This window comes from Panthera leo, chromosome D1, assembly GCF_018350215.1.
Source record: "Panthera leo isolate Ple1 chromosome D1, P.leo_Ple1_pat1.1, whole genome shotgun sequence".
NCBI classification, from domain to species: Eukaryota; Metazoa; Chordata; class Mammalia; order Carnivora; family Felidae; genus Panthera; species Panthera leo.
Genome location: NC_056688.1, coordinates 38,397,470 through 38,419,439, shown reverse-complemented (window position 1 = coordinate 38,419,439; position 21,970 = coordinate 38,397,470). Strand labels below are relative to the sequence as shown.

The following is a 21,970-nucleotide window of genomic DNA, read 5'->3' as shown; positions in this document are numbered from 1 at the left end:
TAGATAAAATAAAATCTAAATTATCTTACTATTTTTCTGCTTTCAAAGGCTCTCTGAAGAAGAAACCAAAACTACCACCTCTCTTCATAAGAACTACGTGTAGCAATTCTCAATCAAGAAATGCAAATATATTGAAGTATACTAGAGTTTATAGACTTATGAAAAGAAATGAAATAAAATCATCAGGGCACTTAGATGAAAACTCGTTGGCAATTAGTAATAAAAATACCGAGTTAGTTCATTTCTATATGCTTTTCTTTTCGGATACTGAGAATTTCCATCTAGGTTGAGGGAAAGCAAACGTACAAGAAAATAGTTGAGGGCATGGTTGTCATAGTTTTAAGCAAGTTACCTCGTGTACCTGGTAACTTCATCCCATGAAATGGGGCTAATAATAGTACCTACCTGAAAGGGTAGTATGGCGTGAACTCTAAAATTAAGGCTCAATATCATGTGCTGCCTTGACATCTAATAAAACGAGGAGGATCTCAAATAGCCTAAGTACAAAGTCTTATCCTTACACTGTTCACCATGGATAAGGTCCCCAGGCCAAACAACTCTCCTCACCAATGGACCAGGTACAATTCCTGCTTATTCCCGAGTAGAAGGTTTCAGTTCCTTATCAGCCAATGGAATTACTCAAATAAGCCAATCACAGATTCCCACAGGAGCAGGTATTTTAATCTCTTGATACAAAAGCCTTTTTCCCCACAGACCGTGGTCATTCACTCCTGAATGCAACCGCCATGTTGCCCTGTGTGGCGTGCAGTGTTTTCTTCCCTTGGACTGTGAGTATACATAACAAACTGCTCATCTCATCTGTCCAATGTTTTGTGTGTCTGGCCATCGCCATGACCCAGAGTTGGGAATCTCTCCCTCACCTAAGGGGTAAAAAGCAAGCTATTAAACAGGTAGTGAGAAAAATTATATGAGTGAATGAATGAATACCTGTAAACTGCTTAAAACAGTGCCATATTACCAACTACATATTTGCTGTTATTGGAATTAGGCAACACTGAGTTCTCAGAGCACCATGTAACTAGTCAAAATGTTTAAACATTATCAAACAAGTTAAAGGAGAGATTTATAGCATAGACTGGATTTACAAAACTATTAATTGGCTCACAGTAGTCCTTTAACTCAATATTTTGCTCAACAAATGACCCAGACAATTAAGAATGGAAAACGGAATTGGAAAATACGGCCACTTAAGTGAGAAACCCTCATTAACAAAATAATTGGTTATAGATACTCCTTACTGAGTGATGATCATTTTCAAAAATTAAAATTTAGATTAAAAAAAATCGTTAAAAATAGTCACCAAGATCACATCGCTTTGCCTTGAAAATTTTTAAAAAGTATTTAATATTTAACTATCCTTTTCCACACATTGTATTTAGATGATCGACATTTTATTCACGCCTTCGCAATTGCTAAAGACAAGTAATAATCGACGAATATCTATAAAACGCCAAAATAATATATGTTTTCCATTTTTACCTTCTTTCATAGTTATCTAGAAAATATATTTCTCTCCAACCACACAGTAACCTCTCTGAAACCTAGGTTATACTATGCATACCCTCTTATTCTTCAAAAATGCTGGAATATAATTATTAATTAACTAAATTATTTCATAAAGTAACCACCTATTCCTATCTTCAGGTCCTAATAAGTAACACCTCTAGATTAATAGATGGTGTTCAAATTAAATAATTGATAAATTCCTGGAATTTATACAGTAAGTCTTATCTACCACATGGTATAAAGGTAAAACAATACAACAATAGCTATCTTTTGAATTCAAAATTAAAGAGAAAAACTAATTTTCTGTTTAAATATTAGTAAGGACATCAGGTTCCTCAAGAGAAATCCTGGAATAACTAATATGATAACGGAGAGCTACAATACCTTCATTCCTTTCCAGATTGTGTACATCTATGCCTACATATCTGGGTCCTTATTAACCACCTACACACACATTATTATTCCCTTGGCAATTTACCCACAGCTACTATGGATATCTATTAAATCTATGAGCTTTTGTTTTTGTCTCAATAGGCCTTTAATTTACCATCTCATTTGGATTTACTCTCGGCACTATCCTTCCATTAAATTATTTGTTCAACTTATTATTTCAAAATAGTAATAGCTCTTAAAATTTTGTGAAATACGTGTTTAGTGTTAAAACAAACAAAAGACAATGAAGGGAAGTAAAAGATAAAAAAAGAATTTCCAGTAATCCCATCACAGAGGAATTGATACTATTAATTTTGGAGTCTAACTCTTCTGTATCTCTTTACCTTTTTGAAAATGAAAATGAAAAATAAATAAATAAATATGAAAAACTTCACATCCTGGAAAAAAAAAAAAAAGCCTTTTCCACTCAACAACCTGTTATAGACATCAGTTCACTTCAATACATAGATCTAATCCTAAGAGCTGCCCAGTATTCCATTGGATTTATGTCGCATGTTTGTTTCATGAATTCCCTTGTTAAAAGTAACCTTAGACTATTAAGCATTTAATGATGATACTTGCAAGGTAAGACATGATTCAACTGGAAATTAACCCTATACTGAGATAAGGCTTAGTCAAGAAGGAAATATAGAAAAGACGAAAGATTACAAATGATAATGTGGTCTCATTCTTTAGCCCCTAGGATACAGTACTCTCACTGACCTTTACTGAAAGCTCGGTGGCCCAACCAAAGTTTTGCCTCTTAAGTGGGTATAGATGCAAGAAGGAACAAGGAAGGCAGGCAGGTTGCCAGGACAGTCTTTTAAACAGAACTGATCCAGAGACTCATAATTATAGGAAGCAGTTAGGGGGGAAACATAAGCATAAAGTGTTGATTTGTAATCTTGTCATTGCTTCCAGTGTTCCCCAGAGAACTCTATTTCAATATAATGAAGAACGACCCATAACTCAGTATTTTTATTCTTCATGAGAATAAAATTACAACTAAAGCTAGGCAACCCCCCCCGCTTTCTTTTTTCACAGACAGGGGTCCCAATCCTAAACATACATCTGAGCTTCTCAAGTTTTCCATTAATCTGAAGATAATGATTATCACTCATTAATTAAGAGAAGGAATTGTGTAGCATTTTGAAATGCTCAGATAAAAAGTGCTATGTAAAAAAAGAGATATGCTAGCTTAATCAGACATGCAATAACTGACAGGAAATATTCTCATACCTCACTTTCGCTGCACTGCTATTTTAGACCATGAAAATGCCTCTCTAAATTTCCTTTTTTATGAGTCTCAAAGTCAAAAGCTGACTGCCCATTGCCATGGAGACAGTTCTATTTAAGGTACTATATTAGTCCTTTCCTCACAGAAGGATAGAAAAGTGGTCAATACAAATGCATCACTCTCCATGGGTTAGAATCAAGTAATTACATATGCTTCTGGGGCAGCTAACACATAAGGGAATTTGGGAGTGGGGGGCAATTTAGTACAATCCATTATTTTTCCTCAGATCAACACAGGTTAGATTTTACTACTCAGCGAGAGACAATAAGAGAAAAATTCCCATGACCTCGAAATTATATGCAACCAAGTAAGAAAATAAAATTATTCATATTCACTATCCTGGACAGAACTGCAACTAGCCAAAACACTGTTTCCTTTCAACGAGCAATTTTTTATCCTTTTGATTTATATAGAGCCCACATATAATAAATAGTGCTTAAGTTTCCTTTGTGTTACTTTTCAGACTTCCTGATTCAGCTTTCTGACACCCTGTGTGTAACTGAACAGTAAGCTATCAGTTTACAGGTAAAAAAGAATATCCGTAGTTTACATGCATATTTAAATTTGCCTAAAAGACTCAAAACAATACACAAACAAATAAACAAACAAAAAAAACCCATCTTTCGATCCTAAACCTGTCTTCAGGACAAATAGTGTCACTTCTCCTTCTGTTTAAGAAAAACAAAATGTCCAGTATAATCTTCTCCACAAAAGCTTAAAACATCAATCTTCTGTGAAATAAAAATAATCTAAGATGGTGAGGCCCAGCAAAGTCTATCAATGCTGGTGCTAAAACACTTATTTCTATGTAAACAAGCAATTCCAAAAGATATTTTCATTTGATTTCAGTCATAAAACAGCTTCCAAAATCCAACTCTCTTTTTTTCCTGAAGCTAAACTTCAGAATCCAGCAACAATAGAATATGACATTAGATTTCTTCAGGTGAGAGCATATTGTACCAGATGGTCTCAAATCTGCAACTATATTTTTTAAACAGGCAAAGGAATCCTTCTGATTCTGGAGCTCGTCCTACTTTTACTACCTATAAAGGGTAGGGATTTAGTATTGATTTAATCTGAAACAATCTCCTCTTTTCACCGTATTTCTCAATTAATAATACATACTGAAAATAAAAGGGACACACACAATTCTGATTTGTATAAGCATTAGGTTAATGACCATAGACCAGAGGTTCGCAATCCTTAAGAGTACATCAGGATCACCTGGAGGGATTGCTAAACCACAGATGGACAGACCTCACCTCCAACGTTCCTGATTCAGCAGCTCTGGAGTGGATTCCAAAATAGTGCATTTCTAGCAACCTCCCAGGTGATGCTGATGCTGCTGGTTCCAGGACCACACTTCAAGAACCATTGTCCTAGACATTAAACAAGCTTACTAACTTACGGACTTGTTATTTCTGTTAATAAATGACTTCAACCCAAGTGAACCATTTTAAATAAAACAATAGCTTCAGTCTGAGGGTGGGACGGGAGAGTCAATCCTAGCAATCTGGAAAGGATATTACTTCAATCAAAACCAAATTAATTCCTAAAACTTGCTATTGCTGGGTTAGGTCATTGCTGGGGTTGCAATGACATTCAGGAAAACACACCCTTGCCCATCAGAAAATGGCTTGTGTCTCCCGTGAATCAACTAACTGGTCTTGAAAAGCAACTCTCTGCTATAAACTTGTGCAAAGGTACTTAGTATTTGAATGTAAATTTCTTTTAGCAACAACTGTAAACCAATTATGCATTACATATGTTCCAGAAAAGGTATGTAGCAAGTTTCTGTGAGTCCAGTCTAGCCTTCCCACGGATTTCCATTTTCATTTTAGAAATCCTTTATCTTGAATTGACCGATCTACAACTGGCAGCACACTGCATTTTGGTTTTCAAGTGTTCCACGGCTCTGTAAAATAGTTAATCATCCAGAAACACTAAAAGGCATTAAAATGACTATAACGATTGAATAAAAAGAAACGGACTTTTACAGTCACAATATCCTCCTCTACTATTTTACGGTCATGAAATGCATACCTGTTACTGACAAAGTGAGGGACAAGTCAGAAGTATGAGAGGACAAACTACTTCATTTTTTCACATCAGAGTACCTTTCATAAATGGGAACACAGTGGTTTATTAAAAGCTACAATTGTTGGATGAAGTCACGACAGGTTCAAATTTTAGTGGCCCTCGGCAACAAAAGATGCAACACCTGCCAGGGCTTTGATGGCAGGATTGTGAGTTTCTTACTCAGGTTTTAAAAAATTCAACTGCTGCTATAAATATCTGCAGTGAAATGGAGTTATCATCAAGGTACTCGTTAGTTATCAATTCTTTCCATTTGCCGTTGTGACAAATATGTTCTCTGCAACAGCTTTAATAAAGGTCATTCGTAAAGGAAACAAAAGAAAAAGGCACTGATGTACTTACCTTTAAAAGCTTACCATCAATTAAAAGTAAAATATTTTCCATTAATGGCTGCTTTTACATCACAGGATTAGTTTTTTACTTTTTTATTAAAAGAATTTTTTTTAATGTTTTTATTTATTCTTGAAGGAGAGAGACAGACAGAGCATGAGTGGGGGAGGAGCAGAGAGAGAGGGAGACACAGAATTCGAAGCAGGCTCCAGGCTCTAAGCTATCAGCACAGAGCCCGATGCGGGGCTCGAACACACAAACTGAGATCATGACCTGAGCCGAAGCTGGACGCTCAACCGACTGAGCCACCCAGGAGCCCCAGACAGGATTTGTTTTTTAAAAAAACCAAGTGCATCAGTCCTAAAATGAATATGGAACCACAAAAGATTCCAAACAGCCAAAGCTATCTTGAGAAAAAAAGCAAAGATCATACTCCCTGACATCATACATTACAAAGCTATAGTAATCAAAATAGTACAGTACTGGCAAACAAACAAACAAAAAAAACAGATACATAGATCAACAGAACAGAATAGAGGACCCAGAAATAAACCCAAGCATATATAGTCAATTAATTTAGGACAAAGGAGGCAAGAACATTCAACAGGGAAGGTCAATCTCTTCAATAATTTGTTGGGAAAATTGGACAGTCACATACAAAAGAGTGAAACTGATCACTATCTTAACCCATATACAAAAGTTGGCTCAAAATTAAGACTTGAATGTGAAATGAGAAACATGTAATTCCTAGAAGAAAACAAGGGTGGTCAGCTCCTGGACATCATTCTTGGTGCTTTTGTGTTTGTTTGTTTGTTTGTTTATCTGACTCCAAAGGCAAAGGCAACAAGAGCAAAAATGGTACTACATCAAACTAAAAAGCTTCTGCACAGCAAGGAAACCATCAATAAAATAAAAAAGCAACTATCAAATGGGAGAAAATATTTGCAAATCATATATCTGAGAAGGAGTTAATATTGAAAACATATAAAGAACACATACGATGACAAAAAAAAAAAACACCAAAAAACCCAAATTAAAAAATGGGCAGAGGATCTAAATAGACATTTTTCCAAAGACATCCAGATGGCCAATACGCACATGAAAAGATGCTAAACATCACTAATCATCAGGGAAATGCAAATCAAAACCGCAATGAGATATCTCACACCTGTCAGAATGGCTATTATCAAAAGGACAAGGAATAACAAGTGTCAGTGAGGATGTGAAGAAAAGGGAGGCTTTGTATCCTACTGGTGGGAATGTAAAGTGGTATAGCCACTATGGATGGAAAAGTATGGAGGCTCCTCAATTAAAAATAGAACTACCATACGATTCAGCAATTCCACTTCTGGGTATTTATCATAAGAGAACAAAAAGACTAATCTAAAAAGATATATACACCTCTATGTTCACTGCAGCATTATTTACAACAGCCAAGATATGGAAACAACCTAAACGCCCATCAACGGATGAATGGACAAAGATGTGATATATACACACAATGGAATACCACTCAGCCATGGGGGGGGAAAAAAAGAAATCTTGTCATTTACAACAAAAAGGATAGACCCTGATGGTATTATGCTATGTGAAATAAGTCAGACAGGGAAAGACAAAAACTGTATGGTTTCACTTACCTGTCAAAATCTAAAAAAATAAAGGAATGCACAGGACAAAATCAAACTCATCGATACAAAGAATGGATTGGTGGAAAGGGGAGATATAGAGGGAAGGAAAGATATAGAGGGGTGGGTTAAATTGGTGAAGGGGATCAAGAGGCACAAATTTCCAGGTATAAAATAAATAAGTAGTGGGGATGTAATATACAGCATGGTGACTACAGTCAACGATATTGTATAGCAAAATTGAAAGTTTCAAAGAAAGTAAATCTTAAAGGTTCTCATCACAAGAGAAAAACTTTGAAACTCCGTATGGTGCCAGGTGGTAACTAGACATATTGTGGTCATCATTTTGCAATGCATATAAACATCTAATCATTATGCTGTATACCTGAAACTAACATAACGTACGTCAATTATACTTAAAACCAAGTGCATCAGATTAGTGGTTACTTCATAACATAAAATAGTCAACCATATCAATACTTGGGTTATGCACATTTATTTCTCCCATGTATAACCATAACAATATGCAATCATAACAAGGGTTGGTCAAAAGAACTCCCTATCAGATCTCGTTTGAAGCACACAATATTAACATGCATAGCTGTCGATCTTCATTTCAATGAAAATTCTGGACTGAACACGGTCTAAATCTTGTACTTTGTACCAACTGCGTCAGTGCTTTGGATATCATTAGATCTCAACCACGGAAAAACATCATATACTCATGCTTTTACAAATGTTCAACCCTGATAAACGGTGCCACATTTTACTCACTGACTAAATGCTCCGTGTGAAATTTTTAAAGCTCACTGTCCTAAAAAGTATTCTGGATAATTAATGGTTTTCCATTTTTATAAAGTATTGACAGCCATCACGTCTGCTCGCTGGAGGTGGGGTTTGTCTCCACTGAATCACCCTCCCCTCACACACACTGCCCACATCAACGCTCATACATCTCTGCATTCAGGTACTACCCCTGTCGGCTCTGGAGTGTGTGTTTTTTTCCTTTACCAGATGACACATTTCTTGACTGCCACTGTGATACTGTTGATGGAGGAAGGTAGTTAGGGAATTAGGACTTTAATGGAATAAGATAATGAGTTCAACAGTTTAAAATTTACTACAGAAAAAGTACGAAGCTTCTTGCCTTGCCTAGCTGCAGTCCTAAGAAATATCTATGGAATTATCATATGCCCGCTCCACCCAAGACCTCAAAGACAATATGAATGACACAGCTCTGCAGTCCTAACTAGGGACTCTGACCAGCACAAAATACATTCGGACTCTTAAGAAACTAGTTTTGCACTATGGCCTATCAATCCAAACCATTCGTATAAATTAGGTTTCGAGAAACTCTCAAAAAAGTAACCATAATTACAATGTAAAGCTCTGTAATACATACCGGTTCTGCTACTGAAAATCAAACAAGGTGTGAAAAGGTGTTACTTCAAAAGAGGTGAAAAAGCACTCTGTGTTTAGAAGTGCTCAATGGCCTGACATGTGGGCTTTCTAGTGTGTTTAGTAACTACAGATTTTTAGAAGTTTTACTTTGGATCCGTCCTAACTTATCCAGGTACTAAATAGGTCATTCCAATTAGATGTTTTTATAAATGCAGTGTTTATTACAGAGTGGCATTTGATTAGTTTTATACAGTTAGAATGACACAGACATTTTTTTTAACAGGTACTATTACCTATTACATATTACCTATGTTAGCATGAGCTGGCACAACTCAGAAGATGCCAAATTCCTTGCGCCGTCTTTTACACCTGGAGGTCAGCAAGCTAGCCTGCGGGCTAAACCCAGCCCGCTGTCTCTTTTTGTACTGCCTGGGTTTTACATTTTTAAATAATTGAAAAAAAAACCCACAAAAGAATATTCATGACATGTGAAAATAATATAAAGTTAAAATTAGAGTGTCCATAAACAAAGTTTTATTGGTACAAAACCATCCATTCTGTAATGGGTTATCTATTGCTCTCGCAACACTGGGACAGAGCTGAGTAGCTGTCACACAACTACTTAGGCCTTACTTTAGGCTCGCAAACCTAAACTGTTTACTAGCTAGTCCTTTACAGAAAAAAAAAAAAAATCTGCCAAACACTGTTCTATACCATCTGTCAAATGAGGAGCATAATCTTGAAGTTCTCTTTATGAGATCCAGATGTATGCTGCAACTAATTACACTGCTTAGGCAAGAGCCCTGATGTCCTTGCTGTCGGTGAGTTCAGTACCTAAGAGGTAGGAGCTGAATTAATAAATATAACAGACATTCATATAGTATGCAAGTGGTTTATAAATGCTAACAGCCTTTACATTCCTTGACTCCTTAAGAGTATGAAGGCCATGAAGGGGTAATAACATTGAGATGTAGAATAAGCATAAAAGGGCAATGTATATATTTTTACCAAAAGAGGGAATTGTTTCTACATTCTTATTTACCTAAACATGTACTGTCCCTCACTCTAAGGGCACTAAATACTAAGTAGTTCTCTTGCATAAAAGAACACTTGCAAATTCATGCTAATCTTGGGTGTTCAACCATGCACTTTGCCTCAAGAATATTAAAACCTAGACCTTGTAGTTATCTTAATAGTTACATAATACAAAACAGTATCTTAGAAGATTATTAACTATACAGGTCATACTGTATTTCAAAAACTAAGACTACAACAAATATTCTTTACCCCACCTGAGAATTCACTAATTTCAACTAATACACAAAAATGTTTATGTAAAATAAAAGAATTTGAATATTACTTGGGGTTTAGTGCTAAGGTACCATTAGCTTAGGTGATTTTTGTTTTAATTCTCTTTTGGTGAAGTAAATTGGCTGGGTTTGTTTTCTTTATCGTTTTATACCCCAAACAATAAGATATGCAAGTTAAATTCCTAGCTTCATATAAAAAGGAAACTGGCTGAGGATTTATTTTGATTTTCTTGGGGCACCTGGGTTGTTCAGTTGGTTAAGTGCCCAACTCTTGGTTTTGGCTCAGGTCATGATCTCACCGTTTGTGGGTTTGAGACCCACATCTGGCTCTGTGCTGACAGTGCGGAGCCTGCTTGGGATTCTCTCTCTCCTTCTCTCTCTCTCCCCTGCTCATGCTCTCTCTCTCAAAATAAATAGACTTTAAAAAAATAATAAAAATAAAATAAAATTGATTTTCATTTATATTACCTTAAAGACAAAATGGGTAGTAAAAAATATGCCACCCAGCTTAAAATGCACCAAGCTGGGGCAGAGCCTTAGTAAACACAAAGCACCGAAGGATAAGCCAGCCTGATGCTGGGCCCTTGGTTATCCCAACACCTGATTATCACCCAATTTTTATCCCCTTCTTTTCAATCGTTACGTGAATATTGGATAGAGCTGCATTAACAGAATTTTCTATTGGATAGAGATGCATTAACAGAATTAGACACAATGACCAAACATATTCCCAGAATGAACATACTAAAAACTATTTTTTTTGTCAAAATCACTTACCCTTTTTTTAGTGTTAAGCATACCAAAGTTAGGGAAGCCTCCAGTGAAGCAGTTACTCAGATTTTGGAGTGTATTTTCCCTTGGAAACAATGTTCCACCTAGTGGCTAGGTTTCCAAGATAATCAGTAAACGCCTATTGAGTATACCTGTAATATTCATAGTGCTTAACTAGGAATCTTTTTGTGTTGCTATGGAAAACTCTCAAGAGTTCTATTTCATGAATAGCAGAACTGCCATCTTCCCACAAACTCTTCTCCCTAACATACACCTTTGGTAAGACTGGAAACTCTTCTGTAAGTCTTCTGTGGACGTAGAACACAGAATGCAGGTGGGGAAGCCAGTGGAAGGACAGCAGTCCCAGGGGCTCTTTGTTTCCTTTTACCATCATTTTTGCCTTACCACAGAAAGCCAAAATGAATGGTGGAAATGCGCATTCACATGATCTCTTATCTTCATAAATAACTCTTTTTTACCCAAAGAGATTACCAAAAGCTGAGAACATTTCTTAGGGGTCCTATTCAAAAGACAAAACACTTAAAATATTTTTAGACAGTGTCCCTTGTCAGATATTTCAACAGTACTGAGTGAATCGATGTTACCGAACTAATGAATGACTAATTGGCTAAAGAAATAGGTCACAGTTTGCTGGAAAATTAGGAAAAATGTATCCTGGGATTAGGAAGACTGGTAAGATAATTAACAACAGATTTATAGAGAGAAGAGAGCTAACCAGATAGGGCAAAACTGTCAATGAGAACTTCAATTTATTTCTCAATCAATTTAATCTTTCAGAGAAATTTGCATTTCTAATGTAAAAATAAACTAGTAGAAAATATCTGAATTTGAAATCACTCTTATTAATCTCTTAAGTAATCAAGTCCTGTTAAGTTTCATTAATTTTATGTCTTGTACGGGTCGTTCACATAAAGAAAACGTGGAATGTAAGGAAATGCGGTGCTTATACCTGTATAATGAGCCAGGCTTTGGAGTTAGACCTGTTTTGGTACTATGATCTTAACCGAGTCACTAAAGCTCTCTGAGCCCTAATCTCTTCATCCATAAAATGTGAGTAATAATTCTTTATAGGTTCATTGTGATGATTGAATAGGATACATATGCAGGGTTTCGATATTTAGCAGCCTATGGCACACAGGCGGTATTCAAAAGCAGCTAGTATCGTTGAGTTTATAAAATGCATTTCAAAACTAAGAGTTACGATCTCAGATAATTACTATGATCTTCCACAAAATCCAGCTGTAGTTAGCCATGAGGTCAATTTCAGTCTTCTCAATATTCAGCCTCTAGCTACTAGAAAGAGAGATTTCATTTCTTCTGGTGACTAGTTTCGTCTTTGCGATAAGGCAGAGGTAAGAATAAAATGTTATCTAGAAATGAGAACATATGCCTCCATTACAAGTTGCTATTACTTAGGAAAAAAAGTTAAGTCTTACTCAAATATGTATTTTATACCTTAAGAAATCTCTGGTGCAAGAAAGAATATGGCCCTAAATCAGCCATTTTTATACTTGGTCATACTTATGTATATTTGGTATGTTCAATATATTCTTCATGAAATGTAAGGTAGAATGCCTGTTACTCCTTATTAGAAGCTTTGAGCAACAAAATGTCGACCCACCATTAAATATCCGATAATACTGAGGTGCCCCTCAGGAGGCAGTCAATAACCTGGCCCACGGACCAGCAAGTGACTCACTTTTGGGTGGATCTGAAAAGTGAAGGCTAACTAAGGGGCAGTCCAGGCCTAGGACCAATTCTCTGGTTCAGTTACCAAGGGAGTGCGTGCTGGCCAAGAAGATCACAGCTGGCTTGGGAGATTTCCAAAATAGAGGACTTGGGGGAAGTAGAAGAGGAAAAGCCTCAGCCAGGATAATATGTGGAAAGAACCTTAGGAGGTGGCCTACAAAGAATGTTGTAAGTTTGAAGGTATGTCCTAAGTACTCCAAAACAGCCATCCCTTATAAAACACTAGCACATTCCAGGAGACAGAACAGGTGTCCATATGAAAGCAATGGACATTTTATGTTTCTCAGAAGGACCAATAGCTAACATCAGTGTCCTGACCCTCTTAGTGAACTGATGTGTGTGCTCCCTATCAGAACTCCCTACAGGGGCGCCTGGGTGGCTCAGTCGGTTAAGTGTCCAACTTCAGCCAGGTCGTGATCTCACACTCTGTGAGTTCGAGCCCCGCGTCGGGCTCTGTGCTGACAGCTCAGAGCCTGGAGCCTGCTGCTGGAGCCTGCTTCAGATTCTGTGTCTCCCTCTCTCTCTGCCCCTCCCCTGCTCATGCTCTGTCTCTCTCTGTCTCAAAAATAAATAAAAACATTAAAAAAAAAAAAGAAAAAAAAAGAACCTCTTACAAAAAGTAGATACTTCATTGAAACATTTCCGTGGTTGCAAAGATGATTTTATCACTAAAATCATCTTTGTTCTGAACTTCTCAATGTGTTCTTCATAAATAGAACAAAATATGACCACAAAGAACAGATATATCAGACAAATATCAAACATCTCTTGGAAAAAGAGAAAAGTCTTCATTTTATCAGATTGTATGTATCCAATATAGGTACACCGCCAGTAGTTATAAGAATAATAGATCTTTAAATCAAAATTCTACTTTGCTAAAAATAAACTTTCTATTAACCAGATCCCAAAGAACAGGCAACCTAGTAGCAGAAAGATCTATGTAAATTGTTCATCATAATTTAACGTGTGAAGTGTGATAAATGGACAGCATGGCAGTCTTGAGATAGAAGGAAAACGGTTTAAAGATTAGGAAACACTTTTGAGACCTCCTAAGAGTTTTGAAGAAGAATTTCCAAAGACAAGCAGGAATTCTACATGTTAACTATAGATTTTGATGGTATGCGATATGTATTTTTAAACAGTTTATACCACATGTACTTCTTTGTTTAATGTAACTGTGGGACACAGGACTAAACATTTTGGCTTTGCTGTGTATTTACTATATATGGTGAATCCCACCTCCTCCCCCATCCCCCCCCCCCCCCCCCCCCCCCGTGATATCCGAGGACAGTTCAGATACTGGTAGTCATTTATAGGTGTCATCAGATCTAATCAGATAAATAGATCCTTATGCGGGTGCCTTGGGGACCACATTGAACAGATTGTCTGCCATAGCTTGTGTGGACAGGGTAACTGCACCCCCTACACACAAAATACAAAATGCGCTATATCTTTGGGGATTGCAGTATTTAGGAACTCCTACATTCAGGGTCGTCCTATCTTCTGTCCACAGTGGTGGTTTTCATTCCTTTATTCTACCCATGCTTGTTATCAGCAGCCTGCACTGATACTTTTCTGATTCTTTCTTGTCTCTTCTTTGGTTGCTTCTCCCACATGTCTCAGCTTTCAAGAAAAAAAGGCTAACCCGGCTACTCAGAGCCTTTCTTTCCTTTTCAGCCCCAAACAAACCAATTAGAGCACAATGGACATAATCTTTGGATCTGACCATTCTTCAGTCATTGTGTAGAACTTAGGAGAATATTCCTTCAGAGCCAGAGATGTGTGTTTTCCCCCTCCCTGGTTTCTACCAGATGCCCACAAAAAGTAAAGATCACTTCTAGTCAGCCTCAGTCTCACTATGGTAGTAGAGAAGCTTTTAGAATGTCACTGAAAAGGTGCCAGGCAGCATATGCAAGTCATCCCCACACAAAATAGAGGTGATGAGATGGCCTTATCCACATTTTCTGTCAGTGGTATCAGCCTCTTATTTTCCCCCATAGACTCCTGAGAATTACATTTATATGTACCATACATTTATATGAACTCTGACTCAGCAGTTCTCAAATGTTTTGGTCTCAGAACTCCTTCACTCTTAAAAATTACTGAGAATGCCGAACAGCTTTTGTTGATGTGTGGGTTATAACTGTCAATATTTACTGTATTAGAAGTTAAAACTGAGAAAATGTTAAATGTTAGTTCCCTTAAAATAATAAAACCATTACATGTTAACATAAGGCACGTATTTTTACGAAAATAACTTTATTTTCCAAAACAAAAAAACAGCGAGCAGAGTGACATTTACGTTTGTGCAAATCTCTTTAGTGTCTGTTTAATATAAGACAGCTGAATTTCATGGCTGATTCTGCATGCAATCTGTTGCGATGTTTTGACTGAAGTATGTGAGGAAAATCTGGCCTGACACAGATAAGAAGTTGAGAGATGAAAGAGTTAACTGTGAGTCGTCTTCTTTGATAGCACACCAAAACTCCACAAGCAGAGCTCCTTGTTAGTTACAATGTGGGATCTGAAACCCTATCAGTAAACTTAACTTTCTATACCCTCATATAGGAAAATCCATTCGTCTAGCTTGCACTTTTAATGGCTCTATTACCCAGGCATGATATTGATAAATATTTGCTCCAAAATACGAAAAGCGGTCCTGAAAATTCAGGAACGCCTGACAACATTCATTGCTAGGAATAAAAAGAGTGGTCAGACGGAGAGTTTGTGGGGACCTACAGGCACTCACAGAGGCGGAGGCTGGCAGTGAGGACACTCCCTGGCAGCTTCAATACTGCAGGGGACAATTAGAATACAGTTTTATTATAGAAGCAGTTCTAAGAATGAAATGGACTTTTTATGACAGAGGTCATGGCACTTAAATTTTCTGTTTGTGAGAAACAGCTGACATCATGTGAAAGCACTCTAAAAACTGTGAAAGTCTAGGCAAACTGAAGTTACAACCCAATAGTTTCAAAAGGGAAAAAAAGGGAGAAGGGAGAAGATGAAAAGACTAAGACACCTTTACTCCCATAACTCTTCTCCTAAATTAGAATTATTAAACATTCTTTGCTTAACCCAGCTGGATTTCCCCCAGCTTGTATTAAATATGATCATCTCTGACTCGTAGCCTTTTCAAACTAAATGCTAATTCCCCTCATCTGCTGAAGTGCCCAAAAGGCAATTTCATTTTATTTAATTATTGGAAAAAATGAAAGCAGCGCTCACCGGCTCGCTCTGTTTAAGAGGGGTGGGGTAGGTACAAATAGAAATATGCAAATCAAAAATCAGTATGTTGCAGAATATCTTTACTTCTCATTTATAGACAATAATTAAAAAGGACAGAAAGGTGAAGACTAACCAAATCACTCAGTATGTATTGAAATAGACTGCCACGACTCACAAAGAACTACAGTCTTCTGGGAACATAAATAGGCTCATGTTTTTCTTAGATTCATAGTCGTACTTTATGGTTTACAAAGTACTCGAACGCACATTACCTCTCCTGAGCTACGCAGCAACCCCTAAGTCAAGTAGAGATTATCTACATTTTGCAGAGGAAGCTAGCCTTCCAGGAATTTAATTTGCCCCACATTACAAGACCTACCTATGAGTACATCTTGTGGCTCCCAGCATCACTACTTTAGCAGTTATGTTTCGGCAGTTTACTTATTGGGTGGTGGGGAGGTGGGAGAAAGCAGCAGAATCCCTTTTACCAATGAACTTTCAATTGAAACTGAACTATGAAACATATAAACATACAAAGCAATGGATTGTAATATGCTTCAGCTATAAAGTAACAACTACTGATAACAATACCTTTGCGTTCTCACAAGTAAAGGTATGAACAGGTATGTGCAGGAAGGATTTTTTTTTTTTTTTGAAGGCCAAAGCCTTCGTAATCAATGACAATCTTTCCTATCAATATCACATTAACAAAAAAGTTCAAATACGTACAAAGGTAGCAGAACAAGTTTTAATTCAAGGCCTGCACAAGAATAATCCTGGAACAAAAGGTAACTTTTATAACAACTTGTTAAAATTTGGGAAAACATATTTTTGGGTAGCTGTATTTTTAAGTTCTAACTTAAAAATAATTTTAAAGGTACTGAAAAATGTAATCCAACTCATGCATTTATGAACACTGACGCCTCTTAGGGCTCCCTGAAAAGCAGTGTGAAAACCACTGCATAATGGTTTGCTGTCATAAATTCACTGCTTAATCTCCACCTAGTTCAGTTAAGATAAAATAAAAACTGTTATTTTTTTATCAAAAATATATATGCAAGAAACCAGATTAACCGAGGTAGACTAGGGCTACTAAATCAGTCAAAGCAATTATATTCTATTGGTTGGACCTGAAAAAATTGCTATTAATTGACAATTTTAATTATAAAAGTGGTTCATACGGTTCCATCTAATAGTCCCCATTTTATTTTCAGTCTTTTCACTTAAAAACCCACCAAAAGCTGTCAAAATAAGTGGTTATATAAACAAAGCAGAAAAATGTAATAACCAATAAAGATCTATCACTAGAACTACCTAAACACATGAAGAATTTTCAAATGTTAAATCTTCCAACTTACATGCAGTTTTACTCACCTCAGTAGCACGAGCTGCTCAATACTCAAAAAAACATTGTCATATGCCCCCTTTTATTCATCAGAAAATGAGTGGGCTGACAGTTACCTACCTTAATGCAGTTTGGTACTTCGCTTTAAAATTTATCTAGGCGTCACTGGAATTTCTTCAAGTAAAATGTATGACACTTCAAAACTCATTAACTTTCCCAAAGTAAGTAGAAGCAATTCCTCTTTTATTAGAAGCTTTATTGAATTGTTTCACTGATAACAGAGCAAGTTAGACTTTATATAGAGTTATAGATGTGAGGATAGTTTTTTGTTTGCTCATTTGTTCTCCTATCTGGGAAATATATTGTTGTTCCTGACCTAAGATACCAAATTAGGTATATTCAATATTTTAAAAAGTGTTTCTACTTTTGATGGCACTGAATCCAAATTGTAAAGGCACTTCTAATTATAAATGTTGACTCCCATACAATATACAGCTCAATTTTCAGACATCGGGTTAAATAAACCAAGTTATTCCATTTGAAGAATCCAGTTCCTTTTGAAGTTCCCCCCAAACTCAACACATTGCAACAGATTAAGCTACATAAAGATATAGCTTCATGCCACATAAAAGGTGACTCTTTCCCCATCATTAATGAGGATTATAACAGCAAAGAGTAATATACCCGAGCTTCATTCCTCATTATGGACTACGCTGAACTAAAATTCAGTATGCTGTGACTCACTTGGTTAGCACTGAACACTTTATTAAGTAGAAAACACAAGATCAATTCAAAGAATCGCATTTTGAGAGTTACAGATGAATTTTAAAGTCATATACTTTCTAGCAAAAAGAAAATCATCTCTTTATTAGAAATAAACTCTTCCATGCTATTTTTAGAATGACAAAGAATTTAAAATGCTGAGCACTTGATCTCTTTTAAGAGCACTGAAGAATAGCACTCTTTAAAAGCTACAAATGTTGCCAAGTCATGTCATAACTGGCTCAAACAATCCCATTTCCATCTAAAGTTATTTCATGCTACTGCATGAATCAATATTAAATACCTTGGAGTTACTAAAAACTGGAATACTGGCAGAGGTACGTAGCAATTATAAAATATGAAAATGGTGAATATCCATTTTCCATACACCTCTTTCTTTTAATAATGACTAGAAATGAGGATGTTCTTTCTAGGTAAATAGAAATAGTTTCTCAAAAGCTAAGAGGAAAATATAAAGAATGCTAGCAAAGTGTGATGGATCCATAACCATGGTTCTCCTAAAAGAAAAACTAGATTTTGAAGCCTAATATCACCTCCAAACAAATTTATTAGCCTACCAAATTGCCAGAGGCATTAAAAAAAAGTCAAAGTCAATATAGTTCCTTGTTCAGTCAAAAAAAAAAAAAAAAATAACTAGCTGTTATTTTAACCAGGCTTGTGTTTAAGCAAATGTGTCTCAACAATTTGTTTCGTGTTAAAAACATAACTAACCACTTTTGAAGTTAGCAAATAATAATTTTTTTAAAGCTAGGTTCCCATGACATCTAACCCTGAAGTGAAAGAGTTAACATTCAACTAAGCTGATCTGCACTTCTGATCCATTACATTTCTCACAAGCTGCCCTACAATGAGCTGAGCAAGTATCAACTGTAATTCGATCCCAGAGTTTATGGAAAAAAATAACTGCACATACTCAACATGCACATTTAATAAAAATCTGTTTCAAGAGAAACATATCCAATAAACACAATTTAAGGCATATTTAACTGTTCGATTAACTTCAAATCTAAAATCTCTTTGCTTTCTTCATGATCTCAAATAAAATAGTGGGGGGGGGGGGGGGGAGCAGCAGCCCTACTGCAGGGAAAAGAGGCTTGAAAAACAACTTTGATTGGCACTTGGCCTGACCCACAGAGGAAGAAAAACAGTTTTTGGACAAAGAGCGCAAATATTTGAGCTTGCTTACTTACATGCTTTCTTTATATTTTTAATATATAAATAACAATCCTAATTGAACTGTATTTGGGGAAATTGACTAAAAACGGTGCCGTATTCACCCTAGTCTTTCAGTCCCGATGTATTTGCACAGCTCAGCAATTTTAATTCATTTGTACTGGACAAACAGAAGCACCCCAACTAACGTTTCCACTTGATGAAATGTAATAATAGAGTTTGGAGAAAAATAAACTGATCATAGTATTACCCAGTGGAGGCTGTTAAAGTCTGATTAAAAGCTTTTCTCGCTCTAAAGCGACATCTTTTCACTCCCCTCCCCCACCCCTCAACGGAGTGATTAAGCCAAGTAAACTAAACAATTCCGGAGTAAACTTTCTATCAGTCACTCTGGAGCAATAAACTGATTGTACTTCTGATTTTTCTGGACCTACAAGGGGCGGCGGGTGGGGGGGGGGTGCTGCTAAGGAGTGATAACCTACGTCCACCTCCGTCTCCTCCTCCCCCAACCCCAAAGGAACTGTAAGGTCGAACAGCATTTCCCATGGGCATAAAGTTCAAGCTGCTTTACCAGTTCCTTTCAACACTGAACTACAGACACAAGACTACCGTCAAAAGAATGTAAAAAGGGGGGGTATTAAGGGAGAGCAGGCAAGGAAGGCAGAAGCGACCGAATAAACAAAAACAACCCCCGCCGAGAGTTAGCCACAGCAAAGACGCAGCCAGGTTCCTCAAGCCCAGACCAGGCTGTTCAGATTTCACACCGACCTCCATCAACAGCACCGGGAGGAGGATCGAACCGCTCCCCCCCTCCCTCCGCCCGCGGAGCAGGCCAGAGGTGGCAAGGCAGGGAGGTGAGCCGAAAAAGACTACCGGCAGCAAAAAGAAAATCGGAAGAAAAAAAAAAAAATCCCCAACCCCTCGGGACTAGCATCTGTCCCGGCGGAGATAAAAAGCAGCAGTGCAAACCTCCACCCTCAACCCACGCCCCCTTCTTCGGTCTCGGCGTGGGGAAGGTGCCCCGGGATGGCTTTGAGCCTCGCCCCAACAGTGCGCCCCCGGGCCGAGCTGCCCGAGCCCCGCCGGCCAGGAAGCGCCCCTCTCGGGCTGGACCCCAGGCCGAGCCCGTACCTTCCGCAGCACTTTCCGGCAGTTGGTACAGAGCAGGTAGTTGGCGGCGGCCGACGGGCTGCTGCCGCCCCGGTTCATCTTGGCTGCGGGCGCCGAGGGCGAAGACGGACGGCGGGCCGGGGCTGGGTATCACTGCGGCCGCCCGCGCCGCTGCGGGGCCGGGGCCGGACCGTCCCCCTGCCGCCGGCCGCGCTTCAGCCTCAGCCTCCCCCGGGCGAGATGTCGGGATGGCACGCGCCGGCCCGAGAGTGAACGGCGCTGACCGAGGCGACCACCGCGGCGGCTGCCGAAGCGCCGGCGGAGACGGCGGCGGCTGCTCCTCACCGGCCCGTTGTTCCTCCCGCCCCCATCCTCCAGACCCCCGCCCCCGCCAGGCTAGGACGAGCAGCCGCCACCGCTGCCGCCGCCTCCGCCGCCGCCGCAGCGCCTCAGTGCGGCCCCGCCCCCGCCTCCCCACCACCTTCACCACCTCCACGCTCCGGTACCGCCCCCTCCCGCCATTCGGACAGCCCCGGCCACGCCCCTGGGCCGCTAGCCCGCAGCCAATGAGCAACTAGAGCCCGGTTGGGAGCTGCGCCGGCCAATCACAGACGCCGAGGACGCCTTGAATCTCCGGGCAAGTTAAGTTTATCTCCGAGGCTTGGAACTGAAGAGAGATGGCGGGTTAGTTAGGTAGTGGGGTGGGTGGGAATACAGCTTGTGCGGTCCGCCAATAGGAGGAAGAGGGTGTGTCGGATGCAAATTATCCCTGGAGGCCCAGCCCCGCCCCCGAAGACTGGCCACGCCCCCTTCTCTAGGTCCCTGCAAAAATGGTAAGGAGAGTGAGATAAATAGCTGGGAGCTAGAGCCTCGCTAGAGGGTCTAAAACTGAGCTAAATATTTCCTGGTTTCTTGAGAGATGTTGGGGACGGGAGAGGGGCGGTCGCTAAAACGTTCACATTGTTAGGACAGTTGGTAGGCTTTCTCCCAGCCAAAATCTTAGCTTAGCTGTAAAGAAGACTGCAGTCACGTAGCACTTGGCACCCAGGGATCTCAAAGAACTTTATGCATCATTTATCTTGAGCCTTGTTTTGCAAAAGACCCATTACCTAAGGCTTGGGCTGGGGGTAGAGGTAGATGTTTGAGCTAGATTTACACCATTAATCGAGGTAGGGGGAGAAAGACGCAAAACCTCTGGTTTAGCGGTTTCCTCCTCCCTCTGAAACACCTTCTCGCAGTCCTCTCAGCAATGAAAGTTCCTTTATTCGTCCAGCACGAAAAGGCCAAAGAAACAGGGTTATCCTTTCACCTAACAGCCCTTTCTGGGGCAGTTGATCAGAAACATGCAGAGCATAGAGCCTTGGCTTGGAAGGAAGGTTTGGAAGGAAGAACAAATCGTCTGTAAACTATCGGGCTGGACTTGCCTCTTCCAAAGCTAAAAATGGTGAGTCAGGATTTTGGCGTCCACGCTCTAGGGAGAGAAGCCACATGTAAATGGGGAACGCTCTGGCTGGCAGAGCGAGGGGGAACAGGCGAAGGGGGGAGCCAGGTCTCTTGAGGAGGCCAGGAACGCGCGTGCGGGTCGAATGCGGGTTCCCGACGCAAGACGCCCGGAAACCTGCTCCCCAGTGAGAACAAAGGCAGGCGCCAAGCGAGAACCTGATTGGTGCCGGGTCCTCACGGGTGTCCTCTGGGCCCCGGAGACAACTTGCTTCACCCACTGGCGCGGAGCTCCGTGCTCACTGGAGCCCAGGCTCCCCACCCGGCCTTG

At 39.1% G+C, this 21,970-nt stretch overlaps 1 protein-coding gene and 1 long non-coding RNA gene across 3 annotated transcripts in view; both read right to left on the bottom strand.

Moving 5' to 3' along the window:
* SESN3 (sestrin 3) overlaps nt 1–20,561 on the bottom strand; it is a 73,233-nt gene extending 52,672 nt beyond the window's left edge. For both annotated transcript variants that reach the window (XM_042907285.1, XM_042907287.1), the window contains exon 1: nt 20,221–20,561. In XM_042907285.1, coding sequence (XP_042763219.1) covers nt 20,221–20,298 — 78 coding nt within the window. In that variant the 5' untranslated portion in view covers nt 20,299–20,561. The remainder of the gene's footprint in view (nt 1–20,220) is intronic.
* Nucleotides 20,562–21,442: 881 nt separating this feature from the next.
* Nucleotides 21,443–21,966, bottom strand: LOC122201425. Its single transcript, XR_006194142.1, has 2 exons — nt 21,859–21,966; nt 21,443–21,670 (listed from the first exon to the last, which is right to left on the bottom strand). It is a non-coding gene; the product is annotated as an uncharacterized LOC122201425 (long non-coding RNA).
* Between the last annotated feature and the right edge of the window lie 4 nt (nt 21,967–21,970).